We start from the raw sequence: 26,332 nt of genomic DNA on the forward strand, positions 1-26,332 counted from the left end.
TAAATAAATCCAAGTAGTTACAGCTGTAGATTTCAAGTATAACGATTGAAAACGAGTTGTGTTGTTTCAATTAACTTACGGTAAATAACGATCAGAAATTTGTTGTGTAAATAGGACTTGAATCTAAACCAAACTAAACAATAGGACCTAAATCTAAACAATCATGTCTCATATGAAAGAAGAAAAGCTTGCTTTAACTACAGCAAATGCTAACAACCAATTTACATTTACCTTCAAACGGAAGTACAAGTTACTGTGCATAAAGTCAGTAGACAAAACCTGCGACATTTAGATGAATCAATTAGCTAATGTCGGCTTCAACGACAAATGTGCCCATTGGTTTCTCTAAAATGTTAAACACATGTGTTCATGGTTAGGGGGTGTTGTAGAGTTAGCAGCACAGTGAAAAAGATGGGTTGCAAATTTAAAGGATAAGTTATTCTGTTGAAATCTTAAACTATGTAACTACTACTTCTGTAATCAATAAAAACCTGGTCTCCTTGCATTATTCAAAAAAAATTGTGCAGTTTAGTTATCTGACGTAGCCCGTAGTCTTGAAATCTACTGTAGCCTACAACCGTTTATCAAACGATTGCTGTCTGCACTGTAAATACAACTTTCCATCAATCAGAGTTTGTTTTCGTATGTAATCTAACCGATATATGTTGTAATTTTCTTTTATTCTTTTTGTAAAACCTTTTTCTTCCTTATTTCAACTTCAATCTATTTTAAGCTTCCATTAAAAATAATGTCAGACAATCTGTCCGGTGACTGTTGAGCAATTTTAAGTCACTTCATGTCATGATGAAATTGGCAGCTGTGACAAGCTGCAATGATTAACTACTCAGCTAGCGTTTCCGTCATTGAGCAGCACGAAATACACTTCTTGTCAAAGTACATTGGGACACCTTTATGAATGAAGCAATGGCAAGGGATTTTTTTTTTATAATGTGCCGAAGGCCGAGTATTGTAAAAACCTTATCTTCTCATTCCCTGAGGTTCAGTTACTTAGCATGGAGCCTATCTTGACTTAGCATGGAACCTACCTGAACTATTAACATCTCAACGCATTTTTCATATTTATATTGATTTTAAACAAGGTGTGATTTTAATGCGAAATCTTAGTTGGACAGACACCTAGCTTTCAAATGAAAGTGATTAGCTTCACTGTGTAAACTAACAAAACAATAGATAATAAACAATGAAGGTAGTCACAAATGTAAATAAAATATTACTTTATGTGACTTTCATTTATTCAAAAGAAACAAGACTCCCTCAACTCCATACCATTGCGAGTTTTTTACCACATCAACTTTCTTCATTTCAAAGCAGAAACTCGCCATCTAGCTCTTATTAAATGTGTCACGAAAGAAGGCCTCTTCACTTTCTGGACGAGTCCACAACGGGCATTCATGAAAAAAATTAGTGACGAAAAAATTTGGCTTAAAGTCCTTCTGTTCAGATGTTTTTATCCAAAGTGTTTGCCAAATCACCATTTTGTCTGCACAACACTCATCACGTTGTTACAAATGATGATGTCACGTTTAACAAGATGTAGAGTTATAAAGTAACGTATTATAGCATTTAACATCATCACACAAAGCAGCGTATAATCGCAACTTTTACTTTTTCTGTTTGAAACATTGATCATAATTTCCAATCAGTGCTAGACAGTTAGCTAGTAAGTAATTAACTACAGTAGCCTAGTTAGTCAGTTACAAACATTTTGAACAATCTAAACACACGTTATCTCACGTTTCAGGTGATGTTCGTGAAAGTTGGGGAAGAAATGAATCGCTTCAAACGCATCCGATGAGACAACATAGGCTACAATGGAGCGCAGCTGCCATACATTTGCAATAGACAACATTACGTTAATATGGGTAATGGTGTTTTAAAAGTAGCGCACCTTTCATTTTCAGAGCACTATCAGTACCAATGTCGGTTGCGTAGTCGAGTGGCGAGAACGTCTGCGTGGCGTTCGAAAGGACGTGGATTCGAAACTGCTCCAGAGCACGCGGCTGTGTCTCGGCAAAGACACTTAATGGCATGCTAAAACAAGGGGAGCAGCTGACTCGAAGACTATATGTCACTTCGATGCATCCTGTCGTCTGTTGTATTGCATCTACTGTGATCGCAGTGTACCGTATGTTATCGCAATGGGCGCAAATAAAACACGATTATTATTATTATTCATAGCCTATTACGTATAAGTAATACTTACAACTTCCCTATCCCCTACCATGAAAAGAAAAGCATAGCCTACGCATGGCCACCTAAAGATACGGTTTGATTTGTCACATTTTGCAGAAATTTCCAGATTTTTCTAACTTTGGGCGAATGTTTAAATAAATTTTTATAAAAATTATATTTTTACGTATTCTTTACTGTTTTCCCCAGATGACACAATAGGTTTTAACATCCTCACATGTCGAAAAACAAAGAAAATTTGATTTCGAAGATTTTAGTCAGACTGTTAATTTTCAATAACAGTCTGATTTTGCGTTTTTCAACTTACTTTTTCTCATTTGCAACTACTTCCCCAAGGCAACAAAAAGCTTTTATATCATTAGGAGACAGTAAAAAAATCTCAGAAATTGTCAGTCAAACACTAGCAGTACAGTAGCTGTAATCAAAATCTGCAAAATGTGACAAATCAGGCCGCATCTCCAGGTGGCCATGGCCTACGTTTAAATGAAAAAAAGTAATGCTTGGAAAATAAAACTATAAAAATTTGGTTTTAAATCTTTATCCTCGGACTGACAAAGCCATAATAGGTTGTTCCTGGTAGTTTCGCATAATTATAGAGGCTTTTGGCGCAAAGCCGTTTACCCATATCGACAGAGTGAAGTTTTCCGATTGTTGAAGTGTTGCCGAGGAATTATTCCATCCACTAGGTGCAGCTGAGTGGAGGGCAGTCCTTAAAATGCATTGCTCAAGCGCACACCCCGAGACTAGAACCAGCGCCGCTTGATCTTGAAGCTTCTTCGTTCACGAACTCACGCCCTAACCAACTAAAAGTACACAAAATAACAACTGTGCCAAGCACAGCGCAAATATTTGTATGTTAAAAACGTACTATCAACTGGCAAAATATCAGAGTCCGGCTCCAATTCGGGTTCTGATTTTGCCAATAATTAGCCTACGGCGTCACTCTGACTCCGGCCGACAACCGAGACTCGGGTTCCTAAATATTCCAAGCCTATGGCTCCTGTACACTCCTGCTAGATATGAAAATACTTGCTGTGCTTAATTTTGATTTTTATAAGAAACAATCATAGATAAACTATACAGCACTGGTGCGAAAAGTAGAAGCCAACAGTTTGGGCTATTCTTCTAATGGTTAAAAGATCCCTTTTCTAAGTTCTTAAATGCGAAGGTACGGCCATAAGTTTTTTTACATCGACCAATAACACACCACCAAGAAGATTTCAACTCCTAAAAACTTTGCAGATCATTTTCTTCTGCTCATGCCTTTCTTACCTTGTTTTTTTTTAATCGCTACTAATTACATAAAATTATTTTTTATATAAAATAACAAGGTGTTGCAAGTTGCAACCGTGCCAAGATTCTTGTATTTAGTAGGCTAAATTATTTTTCTCTTGAGCACGCTTTACCTAAATTTTGCGTTTTGTCTTTTGTCTTTCCGGACCCCTGCTATGCATTGGCAAGTGATATTGCTTATGCATTCATGGTCGGACATAAAACATAAAGGTGACAGTGTTTGCATTTGTCCCTTTCCTGATTTGTACCTCGCGACTATTCGACTTTTGTCGTTTCATATTCAACATTTTTAAGAAATGGTATATATACGTTGTTGGCATTAAATGAAGAGTTACAAGCGTTTACGTGACGTCACAAAATCTAAATTGTTTAACTTCAATTTGAACAAAGTGCCTCCTCCAAGGCTCTATGAACTAAGTTCTGTTTCATTTCTGAAAGCAAATGTAGGCTAAGGGTTTTAGAAAGATTTAAGCAATTTTGCAAACGTCTGAATTTTACCACAGGAGCCTTGTGAATGGTAGGCCTAAGTGACTACACGTTAGCCTACTCACACAGGATGCTCTTTTATGAGAAGACCTTTATACGGGGAGAGTCTCTCTACGTCTGTTTTTGAATACAATAACTTTTTCAAATTATTTAGATTTTCAATTAAGATTTCCGTATACGGTACCTTTTAAATTTTCTTTCTCTTTGTTCAGGTTATAGGCTACTGCATACAATGGGCTGCACTTATTGTGGGCCGGTTATTACTACAACAAACAACCTCTAAAATTTTATTCAAAAATCTTCATCCGTGATTTAACTGTGTATCCGTTACTTTTACGTCATTTCCGTATACGCACACAATCCTTGAAGAACAAAAAAATTGTTGTCACAAAAAGCTTAAGAAGGCATTGTGCGTAACTACAGAACAAAAAAATAAAAGAATAATCATATGTTTGAAATAAACGTTAGATCGCATTGAATTAACGTGTTGACATTAAGACAAGCTTAAAAATGGACTTTTGAAAGTACGACAATTTTCGAGTAATATTTTCAACCAGGAAATGCCATTCCAGTCATGCACCCTCGTAGGCTGACTGATTAGATTAGTCATGTAACGTTGTCTATAAAAAGCTGCTTTGCAAGCTTGTGCAAGACATTATTCAACCCAATTTGAATTTCATCATTCTATTATCGCGCCAAGAATGAACCAAAAGTCTTTTCAGTTCTCTATTCAGAATGACAACAATTTTAACGAACATGCTCCACCTTACGTTGGCCTCCAACAACATTATTTTTACGCAAGGTGGCATTATAAATCTAAAACTTCGTCAGACACGATTCACTAGAAACAGATTTACAAAGTCACTGGTAAATTTAGGCTACCATTGAAACCTAATAGGGCAAGTAAAGTCAATTTTTTTTTACTGACTTTTTGCGATATTCGGTAAAACTATGGTTTTCGGTAAGACTTCTGGACACAAGGAGCAGGTTAAAATCTTAGTTTGAGAGGTCAATAAAAAGTCGACGTTTGGTAAATTATTCAATTTTAAACCATAAACAAACATAACTCAGCAACAACACTACATTTAACATTATAAAACAAAAGCGAACGTTTTCGGCTAGTCATACAGCCCTTTTCAAGCATATAAGAAAAAATACATATTAAAAGAAATGCTAAAGAATCATATAGTAGCCTATCACAGCAAAAATATGGTCAAATCTAAACATTTAAGAAACTGTCTCGCTCACACAAATGACAACTGAAAATTACACAACACAACGGGTCAAGTAGGGGAGACCGGGGCTAGTTGTAACATTTTTTGAATTATTTATTATATGTCTGTAAAAACAAGTCTGAGCGAATTTTTTGGAGATTAGTTGTATAGGTAGACTATTTACGCATATTATTCCACCTAAAGCCCTGTGATATATATGAAGGATTTTGAGAAAATTGGCCTAGAAAAACTTTAATCGGGCGTTACAACTTGCCCCGGATCTGGGGCAAGTTGTAATACAGGCAGAGGCAAGTTGTAACAGAATATTTTTCCTGCGAATAAATAGCAAACACTTTACTAAACATTCACTTTTCTTCAAGAAAGGTTTATTCACTCCTCAAGGTCAGAAAATTTTCACCAGAAGGTACACACTGAAGCAAAACTGCACACAATATAACAGGCATTTCAAAAATTCACATTTTTCCTTTACTCCTCACAAAGGTGACAATAATACTTTGGCAATCCCTCGGTACATTGAGAATGCGACCAACCATGGCACTTTTCACACCTGACCCAATCTACTGACCCAATCTACTGTTCGAATACGCTCGAAAGACATAGGCCTACAGGTGTTCAATGTTTTTTCTTACAATCAGTAAGCTATCTTAGGTAGGCTAGTTAAGTTTACCTTTAACTTTCTTAACCAGTCTGTACAAAGTCACATGGCATATGTTGTAATCTTTGGCAATTTTTCGAATAGACTCATTTCCAGTGATGGCTTCCTCAGCAGCACGTTTTAATACAGCAGGTGGAATCTTCCCACGTTCACTTTTTCTTTTATAATTACGCATAATTGTAACAGTTACCAAGTAATCTAGCTCATTTACTGCCAAAGAACATAACACAGCTCTTGTTACATCTTGCCCCAATAGCAGTTAGCCATGAACTGTTCGATATTTCACCAATAAAATGCCACATATTTTTGGTCACCTTTAATTTTTTAAATACCTAAGTAAATGGTTATATCAAAAAAAAAGACCAGCCCTTTAGCTTACTTTTTCTTGTCGTAGTAACTACAAGTTTATTTTTCTAAAATTTTACTTTCAGTAGGCAAAAAATGCTTTTCGTTATAACTCAACTGTACGGAGAGATATTGAAACGAGGGTTTATCTGTAACTTAGCTACAATACACTTGATAGAGGGCGCAATAGAAAAATACATTTTTCTGTTTAGTTGGGGAGAAAATGATAGTGTTACAACTTACCCCTGTTACTTTTAGCCCCGGTCTCCCCTATTTGAGTATTCAATTTTAGGTAGATAAATTAAAATTTGGTATAATTGTCACGCCCAGTCCGTATGTTTACTTTTGAATGCTGAAAAAAACAAAACAGATAAGCTACTGCTCAACTCACCAGATTCAACGTCTCCAGACCAGGGATGCCAGCGACAAATTTCCAATAAACTTAGATTGTGTGCTAAAAAAAACCCAGATGAGGCGAAAAAAAACAGGTCCAGAAAATATGTAGTAAAGCGGTAAAAAAAAACCTGCGTGTGCTTTCAGCACCATTTTAAATCATTACACAGAAGCCCCAGAAAGCTACAAATAGTAACACGTATATATAATTATATACATGCTTATGTTGGTATGGTAGTTAATATATATGTAATATAACTAAAACAATGAAAACTATTAATACTACAAAAAGTGCTCAATGATGTAATATAACTATATACAAAAGCAAGAGCTTGGTAGGCCCATATGAGCTCACAACAAAGATTTTGGTTCAAAATTACCTTTATGGTAAAGCGTCTAGCTAGCAAGGTTCAGTGTGTGTTTAACCAAAATTTCTAAAACTGACTAGATGTATGAGTGTATAGGCTAGCCATTAAGGTTAGTTTTGACTTTTGAACTAACCTTTTTGCTGTGTGAGTTGTAGACTGCGGCTGAGGAGAATCATCATGCCTGCTTACTGCTTGGTGTACAACTACGATAACTTGGTTCTTAGCAATAAACCCTGCTTAGCCTTTTTCATTTGAACATAATGTTGAAAAGAATAACTCAAATTCACAATAAATAAATGTTCAGTACCGTAACACAAATAGTTGTACTACTCCAACTTTTAGTCATCCACATTTTCATAAAGTTGGATCATTTCTTCAGCATCCTGTACCTCACTGACTGCTGTAGCTGATGCAAAAAACATTACCGGTACCTTATCATTTTTGTATTGCAGTGTGGACCATTTGTCGAAGATCCCAGTGCCTTAATGCCGTGCAAGCTCTGTACATTACAAAGTTAAAAACTAAAAAACCTAGATTTACCTAAATTTGAAATAAAAGACTTAAAACCCAGATGTGGTCAAAAAACCCAGATCTAGGTAGAAAAAACAAGCTCTGGCATCCTTGCTCCAGACGTTGAATCAATGTAAAAAACGACTAATTTGCTGTCTGGGCAAAGCTTGTTTTTCTGGTCAAACTTGAACAACGTTGAAAAGACGAAATTTTTCCACACAACCGCATAATTACACAGCACGTTTGCAGTTTGATTTTATTTCTGACAATCAGAACAAAAACGATACTTGACATTGCAGCGTCAAGACAAAGGTACAGGTGGCAAAACGCGACCGTTCAGACATGCTCGACATCGAAATAAATGTGAGGTTTAACACGTCACAAAACATACGCTACACAAGTACACAACATAGACATAATCTTTTAAAAAGCAACAAATTGTGGTGAGCTTAGTACGGTACTGTAAACGTTCAATGACTGGTGGAGTCTGACAAAATAGTTGTAAAAACAACGTTAAGAGTTGTACGTTTAAGATCTACTTTAAAGTGTCTTGAATGACAAACAAGCTGGAAAAATAAGTTTGCAAGCCGTACAAAGTTAACAACATCAACACGCTTACTGCAATTACATATCGAGGAGTACATTACACTGAAATAAACAAAGTATAGACCGAAAACTAACTTTAGACGTTGCCTTTTTTATTAGCACCTAGGTGCAAGCGAACATAATTTGGTCTTGAAATTAGCTTTTTTCTCCAGGCAACAACATATGTGAGCAAATTTTACATGTGCCGCATAACTTATCAATCCAAAACAAAACTTCGTTATTAAACTAGGAGTTAGGCTATAACTCTTTTTAACCTATTAGTGTCCACATATTCCAAGAAATATGGATCGTCAGTATCCAGCAACCCAGACAATAAAACCATCATTTTCACATTGATTCAACGTTTGCAAAGATTCTAAAATGAAGGATTTTGCTGTTTGGAAAGAATTTGGAAACCACGACATTGGTTCAAAGCTCAAGTAGACAGCAAATTTTCAAAGCACAAATACGATCATAGGCTGACCAATCACATGAATATATAAGGTGGTATGACATTGCTTGAAGCTGAAAGTCAGACGAAAAGTACTACAGCTTACAGCAATGAAAAACCGTCTCCTCACCATATTCAAGTTCTGTAGCGCAAATCAACTCTAAATGAATACATGCAATAAGCAATAACCACTGACATAGTAGCCGAAAGATTTTGGGACAAACCCTTTGTTTGAGGTCTGACATTTCATGTACGTCTCTCCTGACGAACACAAGCAATACATATGACAAAAAACCCTTCAACGACAGGGATATTGTCAAGTTTTTCACCCATGCGTGCATGTCTAATGTCTATATTGTAAGATTAGGCCACATTGCTGATACCAGTACTTACAAAAAAAAATTATAAACTGGTCTTAAGTGACACATGGACAGGATATAGAAGTTTAGGATGCTGTTAGTTTGACTTGCGTGAATTTCTAACAACGAGGCTCTTATGCAAACTTTATACACAAGAGGCATGTTTAAAATAATAATCAGTCATTGCAGACCACCTTCAATCCCAAATCTAAAGTGAGCAAACAGTCAGAAAAGGGTCAGGCTCACTTGCATTAATTCTTGAGTCGTAGCTTTCCAAGTGGCACATTACATAAGTTTTGCCATTAACATTTTACCTGATCTGATATTTTAGTTGGGACAACTTAACAAATGCTGAAATACTGGAGTGCACGTTGCTTCTGAGCGATAGTTATTTCATATCATGCAAAGCAAACCAAATGGGAACTCAACAATGCCACACCGGTGTTGTTCTTCCTGTGCAGTAACCAAGAAATCGTAATACCATTGCCAGGATAAGGCCTGAGACACTTTTAACTCTTCGCCTTCTTCCACTGACAGCGATTAGTTGGCTTGCTAATAACGTTTCTAAGTACAATATTAAATTAAACCTAAATGTAACGTCAAATTACGTAAAAAATGGCAAGACTTGCCGATTTTCATACCAGCTAAATGAAAGACTGTCTTTGCAAGCGTAAGCAATGACGGAATCATACACAACACAAGCATGAACTAGGGATGTTATATTAAGGGGATGCCAAACTGCATTACGCTTGACTAACTGGCCAATGTTCACCAAGGATCACCTGTTCTTCATTTGCAACATGTTTTACGGACTATTTAGAAGCAGAGTTAGTTTTAAACTAAAATCAATTTACAGTTTCTGGTTGAAAGCAAACTGAAACAGAACGTTAAGGGATAATAGATCTGAAAATTGACCCTTCTTGTGTGGGCGGAGAAGCAGAGTTTCGCATCCCTTAATGTAACGTCCCTGACACGAGCAATGCTAGTATCATCGATGAAGAGCATATCTAAATAAATAATTTTCTACAGTTCCTCGAAAGGCTTTGGGGTCTTTGTGGTACTGTTGGGCCGCCTCTATATTCAAAGGGTCATCAAAGTCAACTAAATCCTGAAATAAACGTTGTGTTATAGAGAACGTTAACAAGTTGATTCAATTATTGACAACGTTGAAAAAATGTTTTGTACTAGTAATTATTACAAAAATTCACAGTTGCTTATAAAAGTGAAATATAAGAAACCTTCTCAAAGACTAAGCACTAAAAAATATCCCGTGTGGTACAAGGTTGGAAAAGTATTTTGTTTGTGGGAAATGTGATAAAGAAGGGTTTAGTTGAAGATTTCTGTCATGGTGTAGGAACAGTGACAAACATCCGTTATCTGTGTGATCAGATAAATGGAAGCGGTGGATGTGAAGCAGTTGTGACAAGAGGGGTAAGATTGGGTTGGAAAAAGTTCGGGATATAGGAAACATTTGTACGAAAAATTTTCGTTAAAAACAAAAGGGAAATTTTGTGCGGCCTGCAATGTTGTACGGCAGCGAGACATGGACATTAAGAGGAAGTGAGCTGGCAATCCTGCAAAGAACGGAAAGGGCAGTGGTGAGAAACGTGTGGGGAAAAGCGAGAAAGGAAAAAAATACAAAAGAATTAATGAATACGGTAGAGATGAGGCAGATCATAGAATAACTTGCACAGGAAAATAGGGTAAGATGGTACATAGACGTGTGCTAAAGAGGAATGAAGGAAGTTTTCTTTGAAAGGCATTGGCTTTAAAGATGTATGCGAAGAGGAAAGGAGGTTGTCCAAAAAGCACGGGTAAAGGATGAGGCAGACAAGGTCGGACTGAAAAATATACCATGGACAGAATCAAATGGAGAAAAAATAATAGCTACAAGAAAGGAGAGGGCCACCCCCACTAGCGGGGATAACACCGGATTTGGATGAAGAATATTATTAAACTTTTCAGCGATTGTAAATAGCAGATATACTTGTAGACTGTAGAGCTATTTCCAATGGTGATTAACGTTAGGTTTATTCACACAATATCAACGTTTACAGTATCGTAAATGATATATATTAGGCTACTTTATTAGAAAAACACAAAAACGGAACTCACAGTAAATATCGAATTTAATCCCCAGATGATATCCTAAAGAAAAGATTTGTGTAAGCGCTTGAAGTCACAATACAAACTCCTAAAATGTGGCCTTTGAAAGCAATTACACCATGCCTGTGAAGAACTAGATCACATACCAGACCCATGTTATAATATTAAGAGTTTCATAATAATAGGCTATAAAGATAGTTTCTTAAACTTAGTCGTGGATTCGGCCAAGCCTGGCAAAGCTAATACAGTGAAAGCTATTATATATCAGTCAAAACGTTTTAAAAAAATGCAAAAATCTGAAGGAGAAAACATGTAAATGATGATGATTGTTGGAAGACGCCACACCTTAATTGATCTCGTGGGGGCCCAGCCGGACCCATCCAATGAGTGATCTCGGAGGATACTGAGACAAACGCTTCCATCCATATTGATGTTAGGATGCCACAAACGTGTAAGACATTTTACAACAGGAGGCTGAAATCAAATAAAAATCTTGTCAACAACAAAATTACTCACAATACTCTTGATGAAAAACAAATTGGGTATGCTATGATGTATATACTGGTAGGTCTGATCTACCACTGTTGGATGAAAAAAGACCATTTTTATATAATGATAACATGAAATGTAATAAGCAAATTACATAAAGATCTTGGAGAAAAAACATAAGGTTTGCATAAAAATGTGATTTGACTTTAACATAACTATAGCCTAAAAGTTATTTAATAATCACCTAGGAGTTTTGGCTTATCAATTTATCATTGTTTTAACATTTTAGCTTAAGGTTTTTAAATCATTATTTTTTGCATTCGTGGAAGGAAATTTTTACTTTCACAATGTTTTCTCTTTTAAGGTCAGTATGTATGTTTTACTTAGTTCATGCTGGGCTACACTGTAACATTATTATTGCCTTAACCTAATTGATGGCAATGCATTCTTCGGTATTTACCATGAGATGTTTGTAGTTGTGCTGGGATTGAAAAATTATCAGATTGGGAGCTTGTCAAAGTATCAAGAGGCAGAAGCAAGTAACTGTATTGAACATAATGATATGAATGGCTTCCTGGGATCAATAGCTTAGTAAAGCAAACTAATGATACAAAGTTCAGAATAGGGCTTAAAATGCATTTTAAACAGCATTAGAAAGGTATCATAATTCGTCTACAAACATTGTCTTATATTTTAAATAAAATTTGAGTTTCTGATAAGAGAGTGTTGACTGATGATATACATTGCAATGCAAAATGTCTTTTATCAGTCTGAAAACATATTGCTATTACAACCATACCACAAACCCATGGCTCTGCTTTACCTTAATATTGTATTCTTCCGGAACAAAAACACTAAATTGAAAAGTCCCTCCTTTCCACATTCCTTCATCTGGCTTCACGGTCACCTTTCAAATTATTACAAGTCAGTTTAATGTTTTATTTCTAACCATCAAAGCGAAAAACAGTATATTGTACTTCCTATAACATGACATAGGTCTAAAAAAAGGCAGAAGCGGCAAAACGTGGCCATGCAGGAATGCAGGTGTGTCCTGTGTCCGAGACCAAAATAATTTATTAAAGATATGGGTTCGGCAAAGAGTGTGTGAACGCTGTCAAACAGAAAAAAGTGAAATCTCAATCAACCTATAATCATTTGTTCTAATAGATGGCTAGTGTGACAGTCCAGGAGTCACCTTTTCACTTATAATATTTTTTTTAAATTACCATAAAAGAACACCATTTTAACTGCAATAAAGATTCAGATTGGCAATTATGCTAGGCCTAATTTAAATAGACCAATTGCGTTGTAAATCAGTTTTTATTAAATCAGAGGTATCCTCCTTGAAGCTGGGGAACTGGGCACTCCAGTGTGAGATGGTCTGTGAAGTGATTTGGAGCGTTGCATTTTGGGCAGCTAGATTGAGTTTTCATCCCCCATCGATAAAGGTCGTCATCTGTTTTAGTTTGTTTTGTTCTTATGCGGTTTCCAGTGAACAAAATTTTCTGGTAGCCATGTCAAAGCCTGGGAGAGCTTTTGTTGGGTTGGTGATTAACTCTCCACCAGGATGGATTCTGTTATTCCAGAAGTTCTGCCACTTCGTTGTAATATTAATTGGGGATGGGTCAGTTTCGTAGAAGGGTGGCTTGAGTTGAGTCGCGAGATTTTCGGTGCTTGGTTTGTTTGTTGAACTCCTGGAAGATTTTCTGCTGAATTGAGAATTTGTTGGTGCAAGTTTGAAACTGCTGCCATTCTTCGGATGTGTGGTGGAGGAATATTGCACATTGGTATAGTGATGTACTGGAGGCAAGATTTTAGTCGAAGATTGAATGAGCTGGCTAAGGGATGTCAACTCCGACCGGAGCTTTGGGTCTTTGTTAATATCTACTTTATATATATAATCATTGTTTTAACCAAGCGATTGTTAGCAGTAGCGATGACAGAGAGGTCCAGAAGGTACTTTTGGACCTGAGATGGTTTTAACGGCCAGTAACTAATTAACTATTCTAAGGGGCCCAAGAACTTGAAAAAACACGTCGTACATACTCGTTGGATAGGGTGAGTTTTTCTTAGAAGTGTCTAAATGTGGGGCCTGAGAGTCTCATTGGCACCGGGTCCAAATCGTCCTCTCAAATCGCCCTGGTTGTTGGTACACCAGTGAAGCGATACCCAGGCACTCCTGAAGAAGGTGCTTTATGGCAATGCTTATGGTACTTTAAAAGGGTTCATTTAAGAGTAAACATTTGGGTAGATTTTAATTTTGGCATTATTCACTATCCATGTGATGTAGTATTGCACTGTGTTTAAGATATTGAAGATTTTTGATTGACTGCTTTGCACCCAATTTCAATCTAATATGATATACTATTACGGTATGCATTTAAGGCCAATGTTACAGCCAACATGTGTAATTGTGTATTTTTGCATTATTTAAACGAAGTGGCTATTCTTACAACATATTGTAAAACTAGCCTCTGAAGCTATTCTTACAAGCACCACTCAAGCAAGACGTTGTTTACTCGAGCAAGACCTTAATGCGCTCAGGCGTTTCATCCGACGACGCTCATACGTAATTTCGCGCGCATGCGTATTGGCTTGTGCTGCACACTTGATCGTAGAGTGAACCGCGGTAGTTGCTGATTTTGCTGATCGAAACTACACGTCAATGAATCCATCGTCATCATGATTACGAAGGGAGCATTATATTACAGTTTTGAGACACTTTCTTCGGCTATTAAGCAATGGGAAAAAGAAAACTTTGTCAATGTTTATGTGAGAAATTCCATAACAATTGAACGCGCAAAACGACGTCTAGCACTTACATCCACAAAAACCTGGAATGAACAGTTGAAGTATCGTACAATACAGTATGCTTGTGTGCATGGAGGAAGAACACCCAAATCATGTAGTCAAGGAAAAAGACCAAATCAAAGGTAAGTAATGATGGTTTTGTCCTTGGTGCCCATAGGTTGAGCTACTCATGTAGCCTATATGCATAAGTTTTGCTAATAGATTGAGTTTTGCATAAGTGCAAATTGCCTACATTCCTTATGAATGCTAAGAACTTAGCAAAATGCATATATTCTGCTGAACCATTCCCGCATGCTGTCTATTGTAATAAGTTTTGCTAATAGATTGAGTTTTGCATAAGTGCAAATTGCCTACATTCCTTATGAATGCTTAGAACTTAGCAAAATGCATATATTCTGCTGAACCATTCCTGCATGCTGTCTATTGTAATTTCCATTGAATTGTCATGCCCAGAATTATTCCTAAGTTGCATTGAATTACCCATTAGTTTTGTCAATTTACCCATATGTTACGTCGAATTGCTCATTAGCACAATTCGTCGAATTACCCGTAAGTCTCATGAAATTATCCATAAAGACATGCCTTATGGGTACTTCAACGCAGCTTTTTGGCAATTTGACGTCACTTATGGGTAAATCGACTAGATTTATGAGAATGCTCGGCTGAACTTGTGGTAATTCAACGTGACTTTATGGGTAATTCAGGTGGGCTTATAGGTAATTGGATGCAACTTATGGGCAATTTGACATGACTTGCAGGTAGGCTACTTTAACGTGAGTTATGGCTAATTCAGGTGTACTTATGGGTGATTCAACACGGCCTATGTCACCTCATCTTTGTTGTTTTTCAGTACTTTTATCAAAGGTTGTCCATTTGGAATCAAAGTAAATGCAACGTCAGATGGAAAAGCGCTATGCATCACTGAGATTAGTAATGTCAATGATCATAATCATGATTTCAATGAAGTAAGTGGAAATAACCCTTTGTAGTAGTCATAGCCTTTGAGCTATGGTCACACTAGCCCTGTATATGATAAGGAGGCTTTCATCAGAAATTATGTGAAGGATAAAAAAGAGCGATAACATTAGGGGGGGGGGTTAATCGGCTTTTTTTTCAAATTCAATTTTAACCCAGGTTTTAGGATACAACAGTACATTCTAAGACCACTAGTAAAAAAAATTGAAATTTCCGTCCAAAACCCCCTCTATCCAAAAAATTACTTTTCGTGTATAATTGCATTTTGATTATGACACTTGAAGTTCAGATATTGTTTGCTACTGTACTAAAACACGTTAAGAATGTTGCAAGACAGTTTTTTCTGATCTTGACTTCATCGTAAGACACGGTAAAGTGGTCATTTCACTTTGCGCGCATGACTACGCACATGCTGAATATGACCAGTTTGTGCGAAACTGGTCATATTCAAGCCGCCGATTCACCAAACCTGGTGATCTTGCCCATCTCTGTGGGTTGGACACCTGTCAAAAGATATGTCGTTTTCTTGATTATGTGCATATAAATTATTTTTCAGAATGCATTTAATTTGATGCCTAAACAACGAAGATTAAATGAAACAGAAAGCAGTGTGATCGGAGAAATGCTTGCCACCAAGGCAAATAAAAAGTTGGTACAAAAGCACATTGCAGCTTCTACAGGAAAAACAGTTATTCTTAAAGATCTGCATAATATTGCCGCAAAACAGAGACCTTTGTATGAAAACACCTATGATGAACTTATTAATGAAATGAACAAAGAAAAAGGTTAGTCGACAGACAAAACTTTTTTGTCTGTTATACAGTACAAGATATGTTCATGCTAAATAGTAGAGATGACTTTCTAATTTCTATGTGCAGTATGATAAGTAGTGATAGAATGAGCTCCGGTTCCGGTCAAATTCTGGCTCCGTACTGGAGGTGATGTGACTCCGGCCTAGAGCCGGATGTGTGTGTGCAAGCTGTGGTCAGGGTCATGACCTTGGAAAAATGTAATTTTTTGCATCATTGTAGTACTGCAGCAATGCAAGAATAGGCTACCAGGTTGCCTGTAACATTGGTCAACACCGTAGGCGTATTTGCAATCTACAGGTCGCTGCTGCAGATTGAGTGTCACATGATATTGTGAGCATTCTTCTTGAACCATTTCAGATATAATGTCAATTAATCAATTCGCGATTGACCTCTTGCCGTAATGGTTTAGACTGCAGATGAATTATTTCGATGACGTGGGTTCAATCTCACCATTGCCAGTTCAATTTAAAGTGTTGACCGCCTGGTTTATCGGTCAATAGACTCCGTCTACTGCAGCAAACTGCGGATTACCAGTACGCACATCATAGTAGGCTACACAAGAAAAATATCTAATTTTCAGACGTTTTTCTATTCAGAAAACGTTTGTCTAGTATAACCAACACAGAACATTAGCAGTAGATACAACGTGTGGAAAATTTGCAACATTGAGCTATAAAGGGTCAATTGAGAGTATTTTTTGCTTCATTTTCTTCACAAGAATTCATTCTACTTTCCCAAACTCATGCTCCAAAGATTTTTGTTGCAACATAAGGCGCTATGGGGATTGTAAGATTGAAAGCGGGATCAAGGAATTCAATCAAAGGTCTTCAATATCTTGAAACAATTCTACTTTGAGTGGATAGAAATAGAAAACATTGCTAAATTTGAAATCTACGTAAAAGTTTACTCCTAATGGATCCTTTTAACGGACCCTAAGCATTGCAATGTGGCATCTTTTAGAGAATGGGGTGAGAGTGGTATACAACCGCTCAGTTGGAACATTGATTATATGATGTAAATATTACCAAAGGCCTAAACATCCTTCCTCTGGCCAATAATTAAAATAACATAGAATAGAAAACAAATTTCACTAAAAGTTGATGTTTTTGCTTTTAAATCTGATGGAGTGCCTAATAGGCCTAATTGTTTTGCGCTATTTTAGTCTGGCCCAGGATTGTCAAGATTCTTGCTTTGTAGGGTATACTAATCCTCAGTTTATTTTCATTTTAGGTGCTGCAGTAGATGTGTTTGCAGATGATGACAAACAATTGCAGGCGATATACTTTCAAACGAAAGACATGCGGGAAACCTTTGCGGCATATCCCGAAATGCTGCTGATTGATGCAACCTACAAACTTAATGACTTGAGAATGCCATTATATGTGATGCTGAATGTTGATGGCTTAGGTCAGAGTGAAATTGTGTGTCTGTGGCTTGTAGCCACTGAAGACAAACTGACTATCAGCAAGCTGTTAACTCAGTTTAAACTCCACAATCCAGCTTGGGATAAAGTGGAGGTTGTAATGGCTGACAAAGACATGACAGAGCGGGATGCCATGATGAAAATGCTGCCTACTGCAGAAATTTTAATTTGCTATTTTCATACCCTTCGCACTTTTCGTAGAGAAGTTTCCATGGAAAAATTAGGCATTTCTTCAGCCCAAAGGCAGGTATCACTGGAAATTTTAGGAAAACTGGCAAATGCCAAAAATGAGTCAGCTTATAATTTACTGTATAACCAATTCGTTGACACAGTCCCAATTGCTGTCACAACATATTATAACGATAACTGGCATGCTATTCGACATCAATGGGTGGATGGACTGAGCAACTTGAAAGCTAATTTTTTGAACAGAACTAATAATCGACTGGAATCCATCAATGGAAAGTTGAAAAGTGTCATAACAAGATACTCAGGAATGACCATGTTTTTTAAAGATCTGATGGCATGTATCCAATCTCTTTCCACCGAACGTGACCACAAAGCGTCAAATGCTTTCCTTAAGGTTCCAATTGATGCGATTTCAAGTGTGGCGGAGAGACAATACCAACAGCTACTGACACCATTTGCATATATTCATGTGCAACAACAATTCAAGTTAGCGGAAAAGGTTGTCATGTCAGAGATTTTGAATGATTCTGCCATAGTAAAATCTCGTGTCCATGGGGAATTGGCAGTCACAACAACAGCATGTCCTTGTGGATTCACATCATCAATGCTGCTACCTTGTAGGCATGTCTTGGCAGTTAGAAGGCAGCTCCATATGTCAGAGTACAATCCCAATCTTTGTTCAGAACGGTGGACAATGCAATATTTTCTTAAATCCCATCGCCTGACAAGAAACTCACTGGACAACGGTCCTGCATCCACATTACCAGCTGTTGAGATTCTTAACAAGCCTCAAAGAAGATGTGTTTTATCAGAACAGCAAAAGTATTGCCGTGTTCAAGATATTTCCCAGAAGATTGCGTTAATGATATCTGAACAAGGAATGGATGAATTCCAATACAACCTGGATAATTTACGACAAATTGCAGAGTTCTTGCAGGAAGGAAAGAAATTCCAAGTTGTGAACTTTTTGGGTCAAACTCAGAAAGGTAGGCCTATATGCTAGCACTATTTACTAAATCAGAAAAACTAGCCTACTGTTTCAAATATCTGAAGAGATATGGGTTAGTTACTGCAACTTGCGTCGTGATTTTGCAGTCAATTTTTTTTTGAGCAATGATTTTTATGGCGTTGAGCTATCCAATATGTGGGCTAATATGTACTGCATGCGCAGTTGCGCACTAATTTACGATTATACAAGGTTGCAGATGCTCAGTAATTCTGCTTTTGTGAACAACTGCATGATCCTTTTCAGGCACTGATACTGGAAGTGCTGCTGCAACATCTTCCAGCAATGATCCTGGAATTGTATTTCCTACGGTCTCAAACAGTACTTTACAGCACACACCCGGTGACGTCTTGTCGACCGTTGATACCAGTGCGATTATGATGCAGACTCCGTCCAGTTCTGTTCAGTCTTTTAGAAGTATGCTGTTTCTGAAAGCTTCGTTTCTGATTAGTTTTTTTTTTTTTTCTTGCCTTGCATGCTGCGCTTACACTACGTTTCATGTTTCTTAAGATTATAGCACGGTCTGCATTATTTGATAAGTAATGAGTTTATTGGCAGGTGATGCAGCATTGTGCAAATAATCATCGAGAAACACCTAGCAGATTTTGATAGATACTGGATTGGTTGGCATTCGGTAACCACGCCAGAAGCATGTTTTGGCTGCAACAAAATCTTGTTTTCAAAAGGTTAATGTAGATTTGTTGACACCTCAAGTGCTCGCTTCCAACTCAAAATACGGTATATCACAATATCTACTGCCAGTGCACGTATTTACGATTATACGACATTATGTTCCGCCCAGGACCGTAACCTCGTCAGTTTGGCCCCCATTGCAACAGTGCAACACATCCAATAATTGTCCAGTAAAGACTCGTGCGACGCTTCTATTGTTTCTTCATTGCTCAGAGGTGATCCTTTTCAGGCACTGATACTGGAAGTGCTGCTGCAACATCTTCCAGCAATGATCCTGGAATTGCACTTCCTACAGTCTCAAGTAGTAGTTCACAGCACACACCCGGTGACGTCTTGTCGACCGTTGATACCAGTGCGATTATGATGCAGACACCGTCCAGTTCTATTCAGTCTTTTACAAGTATGTGCTGTTTCTGAAACATTCATTTCTGATTAGTTGTTTTTTCTTGCATTGCATAATGCATTATGTTTATTAATTTTTTAATAAAAACGTTGAAATAGTGATGTTTTCTACGTTGTAGCCTATATTCGATTCTCGTTGTGTTTATTAACAGATGATGCAGGATCAATCAAATTTCCACCGAAGATGATGAAACGTGGCAGGCCAAAAGGAGCTGGATTGACAGTCATTGGGTTACCACGCAAGAGACAAAAAAAGAGCGGACCAATTCCATTCAGACTGAAGTCGTCTTTTCAGAAAGAAGCAGGTTTGTTGCATTTATGTTTGTGTGACTTCATTTTTGTTATAGCCTACGTTAGTTTAAAAAACTACACTTTGACTTCTGTGGGTCTGCCTAGCCGATAGGCTACGTCAAAGCGTACGTAGGCTACATCAAACAAAGTCACCCATGGTCATATTTTTCAGCAATACTCAGTTGGTTTGTCGATTCTGAGGTAGTAGAAGAGGTCTTGCGTCCATTCAGCGATCGACTGATCGAAGAAAATGAAATTGAAACGTTGCCCGAAAGAATTCCAATGAAGTGTTTAGATGAAAACATTGCCATTGCTTCTGTGCGAAGACATTTTTCTTTTGACGGTTGGAAGTTGATGGAGAACCTACTGACCACTTTGCGAAATAAAGGCCGCTGGTTGTGCATCTCCTGTTATTTAGATCTTGATGCAGGCGACAGCATCATGTGCGACTCGTGTCTGGATTGGCACCATCTGAGATGTCTTGGTAGAACAATGCCGCCAAAAACGAAGTCTTGGTTCTGCAGGAAATGCAACCTTATGGAGAAGTGACATTGAATGTTCAGGTGATACTGCAATCTCGCTTTGTCAATTAAACCAAGGTTATGTAAACCGTGAACTACGAAAAGACTTATTGGCCTTGACGCGTTATGCTTGAAACTTGTAACATTTGATAAAAATCGTTTCTTCAATGGTCCTCACATAAAACGCTAACGATGTGTTCTTGAATGACTAATGAGTCCAATCCTGGCATTAAAAGTTCTGATGCATTTAGGACATTTAACATTCTTTGGGAGAGCTGGCTGAAAGTCATGGACTAGTACAGGTTTGTAATGTAGTTGCTGCAATATACTACGGTCCAACAAGACCTTCAACAGTTCATCAATATTCAACTATTTTACTGTTTCCAACTTAACACAATTAGTATACGTATGTTGAACTCTTTCATAGCAAATGGTGCTACAGAACTTGAAAATAGCAAGTAAAAGGTAGCTCGAAGCTGCAGTTTTTTTTTTGACTGACTCATCAGGAGCTGTCATCAAAATAAAACAAACCTAAATGTGGTGAAGTACTTATAGTAGAAGGAAAGAAGAAAAACTGGAGCTTCAAACTATCAGCTACCTTATACTCGCTAAATCCAGATTTGTTGCATGTGTGTAGTATTTACATTTCTTCACTGTAATCTTAGGCTATGGCATAAATGCTTTGATTTCTTATGGCAAAAAATGGGTGATGAAGATCCATAAGTTTATAACAGTAAAAAATCAATTGTTTATTGTTGAAAGTGGTTGGCTTCAGTTGAAGATGCCATGAGATCCATTGAAGAGTACGAAGCAAAAGCAGGAACGAAGCTTGTTGTTGTTCAGAAACGAGCATACGGTGCCATGTTAATGTTGATTTTTAACATCCTGTCATTGTAATTCACTAGTGTACTAAGTGTTGATATTCATACTACAATAATAAGCCTTTTCTTTGTTGACAAAGATTCTGAAAAGGTTTCTGCAAAGCACAGTGTTTTCACCAAAGTGGAGGTTAGGCATCATAAAAGAGGAAACGGTTTACTAACTGCAAAAAATGCTATAAACATATGTAAATGTGTTCTGTTTCATCAACTTTTCATCTCGTTTCTTAAAGACACTCAGTTTTCAGGTGTAAAAGCTTTGTTGATTCAAAGTAGCCTAGCCTACTTCACTGACCTCTTTTGTATTTTTTCCATCTAGTGTGCCAAATCCATACGCCTATGTGGTGTTATTGATTGGACCAAGTGACATGTCCAGCGGTAACCAAAGGCAGGGTTTGGGTCATAACCAATCTTTTTGAGACAATTTATTTTTTACCATATTTACGTAGTAGGCTTGGTGGTTTTCAATGTTACGTACAGTACCGTATATTATTTCTGTAGGCTACTATCATAAGATGAAAATTTAGTTGATTGTAACTCATCTTAGATGAAGATAATACGATTGTTGCATCGTTGCGGCCAAGGCATTTGCCTCTTGGATGCAACTTACAAGACGTCCAAGTATTCCCTTCCTCTATTTTTTCTTTGCGTCAGAACGAATGTTGGTTACCAGGTTGTTGCTACGTTTAAATGAACAAGCTTCGGACATAGCAGAAGCACTTTCTGTTGTAAAAGGGTGGTCAGAAAACTGGAACCCTTCGTTTTTCATGACCGATAAATGTGAGGCGGAAATCAAGGCCATCGAAAGCGTTTTTTCAAGTTAGTGAATTGCATTAACATTTTCGTTGCTTGTGTGCTGTCTCCATTGCTCATGCATTTGTGTCGTCACTGTTAAGTTGCTACTGTACTTTACCACTCAGTGCCCACGACTTCTTGTTCCGCAGATTGCTACGTGTTACTCTGTGCCTTTCATCGCGAACAAGCCTGGGAAAGGTGGATGAGGAAAAGTGACAATGGCGTTCGCGATGATAAAGCAATTGTGCTGACATACTGGACGCAATGAGGAAAGCAACTACATAGAACAGACTTGTTTGCAATCAAACCAGGCGACAATGAGCGAATGGCAAACGCGATACCCCCCTATTCAGGGATAATATGCGTGTCTGTGACCGCAGGGGACCTGGAGCCGAGTTGTTTTGCACGTTGATAGCACCATGCAGTTGCAAGCACAGTAATAGGCTACTGAGCTCACATTTTGAACAATTCTGTGATCTTCACACCAAGGCTTTTTTTCAGTTGCTAACACGGCCACAAATCGCAGCGCATATGCGTGCTTAGTGTTAAGTAACAGCCTAGTGGAAAGTGTTGTGGATTGAATTTGCTAGTTCAAATAAGTATATTAATTCCGGTACCCAAAGCCTCAAATGAATTCACGAATATCGCAATTGTTAACAATGGCATATAAATTAGGATGTTAGTGCACACAAAGTAGGGAAAGTATTGCTTGAAGAGTTGATTCCTGGGACAAAAATTGAACACTGTAGGCTATGTCGAGCAGAAACTGGTTTAGTGTTTTAAGGTGGTCAAAAATGTAAGCATGCGTCTATTTGCATCCAACAAATAACGAAACTCTAAACTTCTCAGTTTGGTCGGGAAACAAAAAGGGTTGCGAGGACAAATGGCAGGTCTCATCTAGGCAAGGAGAGGAGGGACACATGGGTGATGATCTGGCCTAACAGTTACTGTGCTGTGCTCAAAATATGTACAGTTTTTGTTTAACATGTGCGGTATTCACTTTTTGTAAATAGCCTAGCTTTTCGGAAATGCAACGAGTCATCTGGCGCTATTTGCTTGTGTTTGAAGCCCGGTTGCTCGCTTTGTGAAAAAGCTATCAACCTCAACTTTTGCTTGTCAATAGACAGAGATATGTTGTTTAGATTAGCGTTTATTAAATGCTGTTATCTTTAAAAATATTTGTGGGATAAATGGTTAAAGTCGGTCAAGTTCAACTCTTTACCTAAGAAATATTTTTAACTTTTAGAGTCTGGCTGACCTTAATTTGGATAGACGATAGCTTGTGCTTTCCAGCAATGGTTCAATTGTTAAAATCGAAGCAGAAACAAGCAACTTACAACTAATTTAATAAAGACATGTAATGATCGCAGACCGGGGAGACTTGTATACTTGCTTCGGTTGCTCGCTTTGTGAAAAAGCTATCAACCTCAACTTTTGCTTGTCAATAGACAGAGATATGTTCTTTAGATTAGCGTTTATTAAATGCTGGTATCTTTACAAGTATTTTTGGGATAAATGGTTAAAGTCGGTCAAGTTCAACTCTTTACCTAAGAAATATTTTTAACTTTTAGAGTCTGGCTGACCTTCATTTGGATAAACGATAGCTTGCGCTTTCCAGCAATGGTTCAATTGTAAAAATCGAAGCAGAAACGACAAAGATATATTATTGATTAAATGCTGGTATCTTTAGAAGTATTCTTCGGATAAATAGCTAAACTTTGTCAAGTTTAACTCTTTTCTAAGGAGATATGTGGTGTTTTTCGGGCCTGTGTTACATAGCTATTAGGTAAAAGCGGACACTTGCATGCTTTTTTTTGTCATGGTTGACTAATTTCACCCCACTTTTCCACCATTTTATGGTGGATTCCTCCTGTGTGACGTCATCGCCTTTTTAACCAGGGTGGCGACTTGTATACCAGTTCCTGATCACGCATGAGCGCATATTGATGTCAAACGTAATGCTTGAGTGGTGCTTGTAAGAATAGCCTCTGAGGCTATTTTTACAATATGTTGTAAGAATAGCCACAGCCTTATTTAAAATACCACATTGAATCAATGTGAATCAAACAACAAATTATATTCTTCCAAGGTCATGATGAACTTGACTATAGCCACACAAACAGTTGGCTCACATACTTCCGGCTCCGGAGCCACTATCACCTTCGGCTCGTAGCCGGAGTAGCAAAAGTGGCTGGAGTTTGGCCGGAGCCGGAAGTTGTTCCATCACTACATTGCTTTTAAAAGTGAAAACGGGGTGGTTCCATTAAAGAGGCTGGTATTCAACGGAGTTTCACTGTATATATATTATATAATATTGACAACACTGGTAACTTTTAGACTATTACACACATGCTGGCTAAAAAACCTAACCTCTTAACAGCCAATCCGCCATGGCACAGAATATGAACAGGAATTCTTATATGGTAAAGATATATTATATACACTAACACTTGCAACAAAAAATATAACTTAGCCTATATAATTGTGTTTTTTTTTAAACACTTACAGTGAATTCATGTAGTTTGTTAGGATCATCGAAAGTGACTTCTGCCGAATTGTCATGGCTTTTTATATCAGAAATTTCTAGAATAACGAATAAAATTTGTTTCAAAGAGTGGTAATTTAAATTTTCAAAAAAGCTTAAAATGCTGACATTTAAATACTCAGTTTTAGATGAGTATGACACGCTGAATAGAAAGATAAAAAAAACTTCCACTATATATATAGTTGATTAGTAGTAGGCTACAGAAATTGAATAGACAGTGGTATATACATTGTTCGAAGCAGCAGTTAATGACCTTACTGTAACTTCAAGCAATGACTAACCTTTTCCATGCCATTTTCAAACTTCCATTGACATTTTGCCACTGATTAATAATACGGTAATTGAATTAAATGCATTCATTATAAAACTACAAAACACATTTCATGAATGTTAAACCTTTGGTAAGAAGCTGATCTCTAATTGAAATTGACTTGTTTCTGGGTGAACATGACAATGCTGGGTTATCTTTTCTTGCTTTTGCTTCACGCAGTTTCTTTGATAAAGTGATCATTTGGTTGTGCAACCACACTGATCTAGCACCAGACTAAAACATTCACTACCTATGACAAATACTAAAATTTGAAGAAAAAAAAGTAAAAATATGTGTCACTTACAACATTTTGAGCAAAACAACATGAATAACATTTTTAACAATATTTTGATAACATGAAGACTTGAAGCATTAGAAAACCCTTTTTCGTTTCTATGGAAGCAATTATTGAGTGCACTAAACATTCGTCCAACAACAAATGAGGATTGTTAGGGGTGGTATTACTTGAGAACTTAGTACTTTTGCATATGCCTGATACGGTTAATAATATTAATTACGATGCATTACAACAAGGATATATATCTAAAATTTTTTCCAAGTAGGTCAAACTTGATAATGCGAGAATGCCCGCAGGTCAACAGCCTCTGACAATCTTGTTTTATCTATAGAATTTTTTTTTATATATAAATATATAGCAATATTGTATTATTTAGTATCATTTTCTTACAATAAAGCATTTTGCGGGTTTAAGTATTTTGTAGTATACATATCATGGGATATGATAAGTTAGACTGTATTATATAAGTTAGGATATGTGCTTTATTATAAAAAGTTGGCACATACAAAAACTTTGTAAAAGTTACATTAACACAGCTGTGTTAATGTAAAAGATGAAACTGACATCTTAATTTCTGTACCCAGGTCAAGTTTGGTTCAAGGTTTGTGGTAGATAAGCATAGTGTTGAATATAGATAATCACGTAGATAGGAGTCACTCAGCTTTGATCTCAGGCAATTCAAGTTTATAACCGAGAACGTCTGCTCACACAAATATGTTGAACCGAACAAACCCAACATTTCTTTGCAAACTTTCAAAAGTTTGGAAATCAGTTTTATCCAGCTTCTAGTAAAAGGCATAAAAGATATTGCTGTCGGCTTCGTAGAAAAGCTCAATTATAGTGCAGGTGAACTGGAGCCTTATCAGGGTTCCTGAAAGAAGTGAATGGCAATAAGTC

At 37.2% G+C, this 26,332-nt stretch overlaps 3 protein-coding genes across 3 annotated transcripts; 2 read left to right on the forward strand and 1 right to left on the reverse strand.

Moving 5' to 3' along the window:
* Positions 1-7,559: 7,559 nt before the first annotated feature.
* LOC145770056 (NEDD8-conjugating enzyme UBE2F-like) lies at positions 7,560-25,392 on the reverse strand. The gene is made up of 6 exons (XM_082581647.1): positions 25,224-25,392; positions 24,789-24,865; positions 12,310-12,393; positions 11,343-11,471; positions 11,007-11,039; positions 7,560-9,999 (listed from the first exon to the last, which is right to left on the reverse strand). The coding sequence occupies exons 1-6, from the start codon at positions 25,336-25,338 to the stop codon at positions 9,880-9,882; spliced, it is 558 nt and encodes a 185-aa protein (XP_082437773.1). The 5' UTR covers positions 25,339-25,392; the 3' UTR covers positions 7,560-9,879.
* LOC145770066 (uncharacterized) lies at positions 19,976-21,014 on the forward strand. The gene is made up of 2 exons (XM_082581658.1): positions 19,976-20,102; positions 20,261-21,014. The coding sequence occupies exons 1-2, from the start codon at positions 19,982-19,984 to the stop codon at positions 20,635-20,637; spliced, it is 498 nt and encodes a 165-aa protein (XP_082437784.1). The 5' UTR covers positions 19,976-19,981; the 3' UTR covers positions 20,638-21,014.
* On the forward strand, positions 21,823-22,654 carry LOC145770077 (uncharacterized). Its single transcript, XM_082581668.1, has 2 exons — positions 21,823-22,306; positions 22,432-22,654. The coding sequence occupies exons 1-2, from the start codon at positions 22,087-22,089 to the stop codon at positions 22,548-22,550; spliced, it is 339 nt and encodes a 112-aa protein (XP_082437794.1). The 5' UTR covers positions 21,823-22,086; the 3' UTR covers positions 22,551-22,654.
* Positions 25,393-26,332: the final 940 nt, after the last annotated feature.

Source organism: Aplidium turbinatum, chromosome 1 (assembly GCF_918807975.1).
Source record: "Aplidium turbinatum chromosome 1, kaAplTurb1.1, whole genome shotgun sequence".
NCBI classification, from domain to species: Eukaryota; Metazoa; Chordata; class Ascidiacea; order Aplousobranchia; family Polyclinidae; genus Aplidium; species Aplidium turbinatum.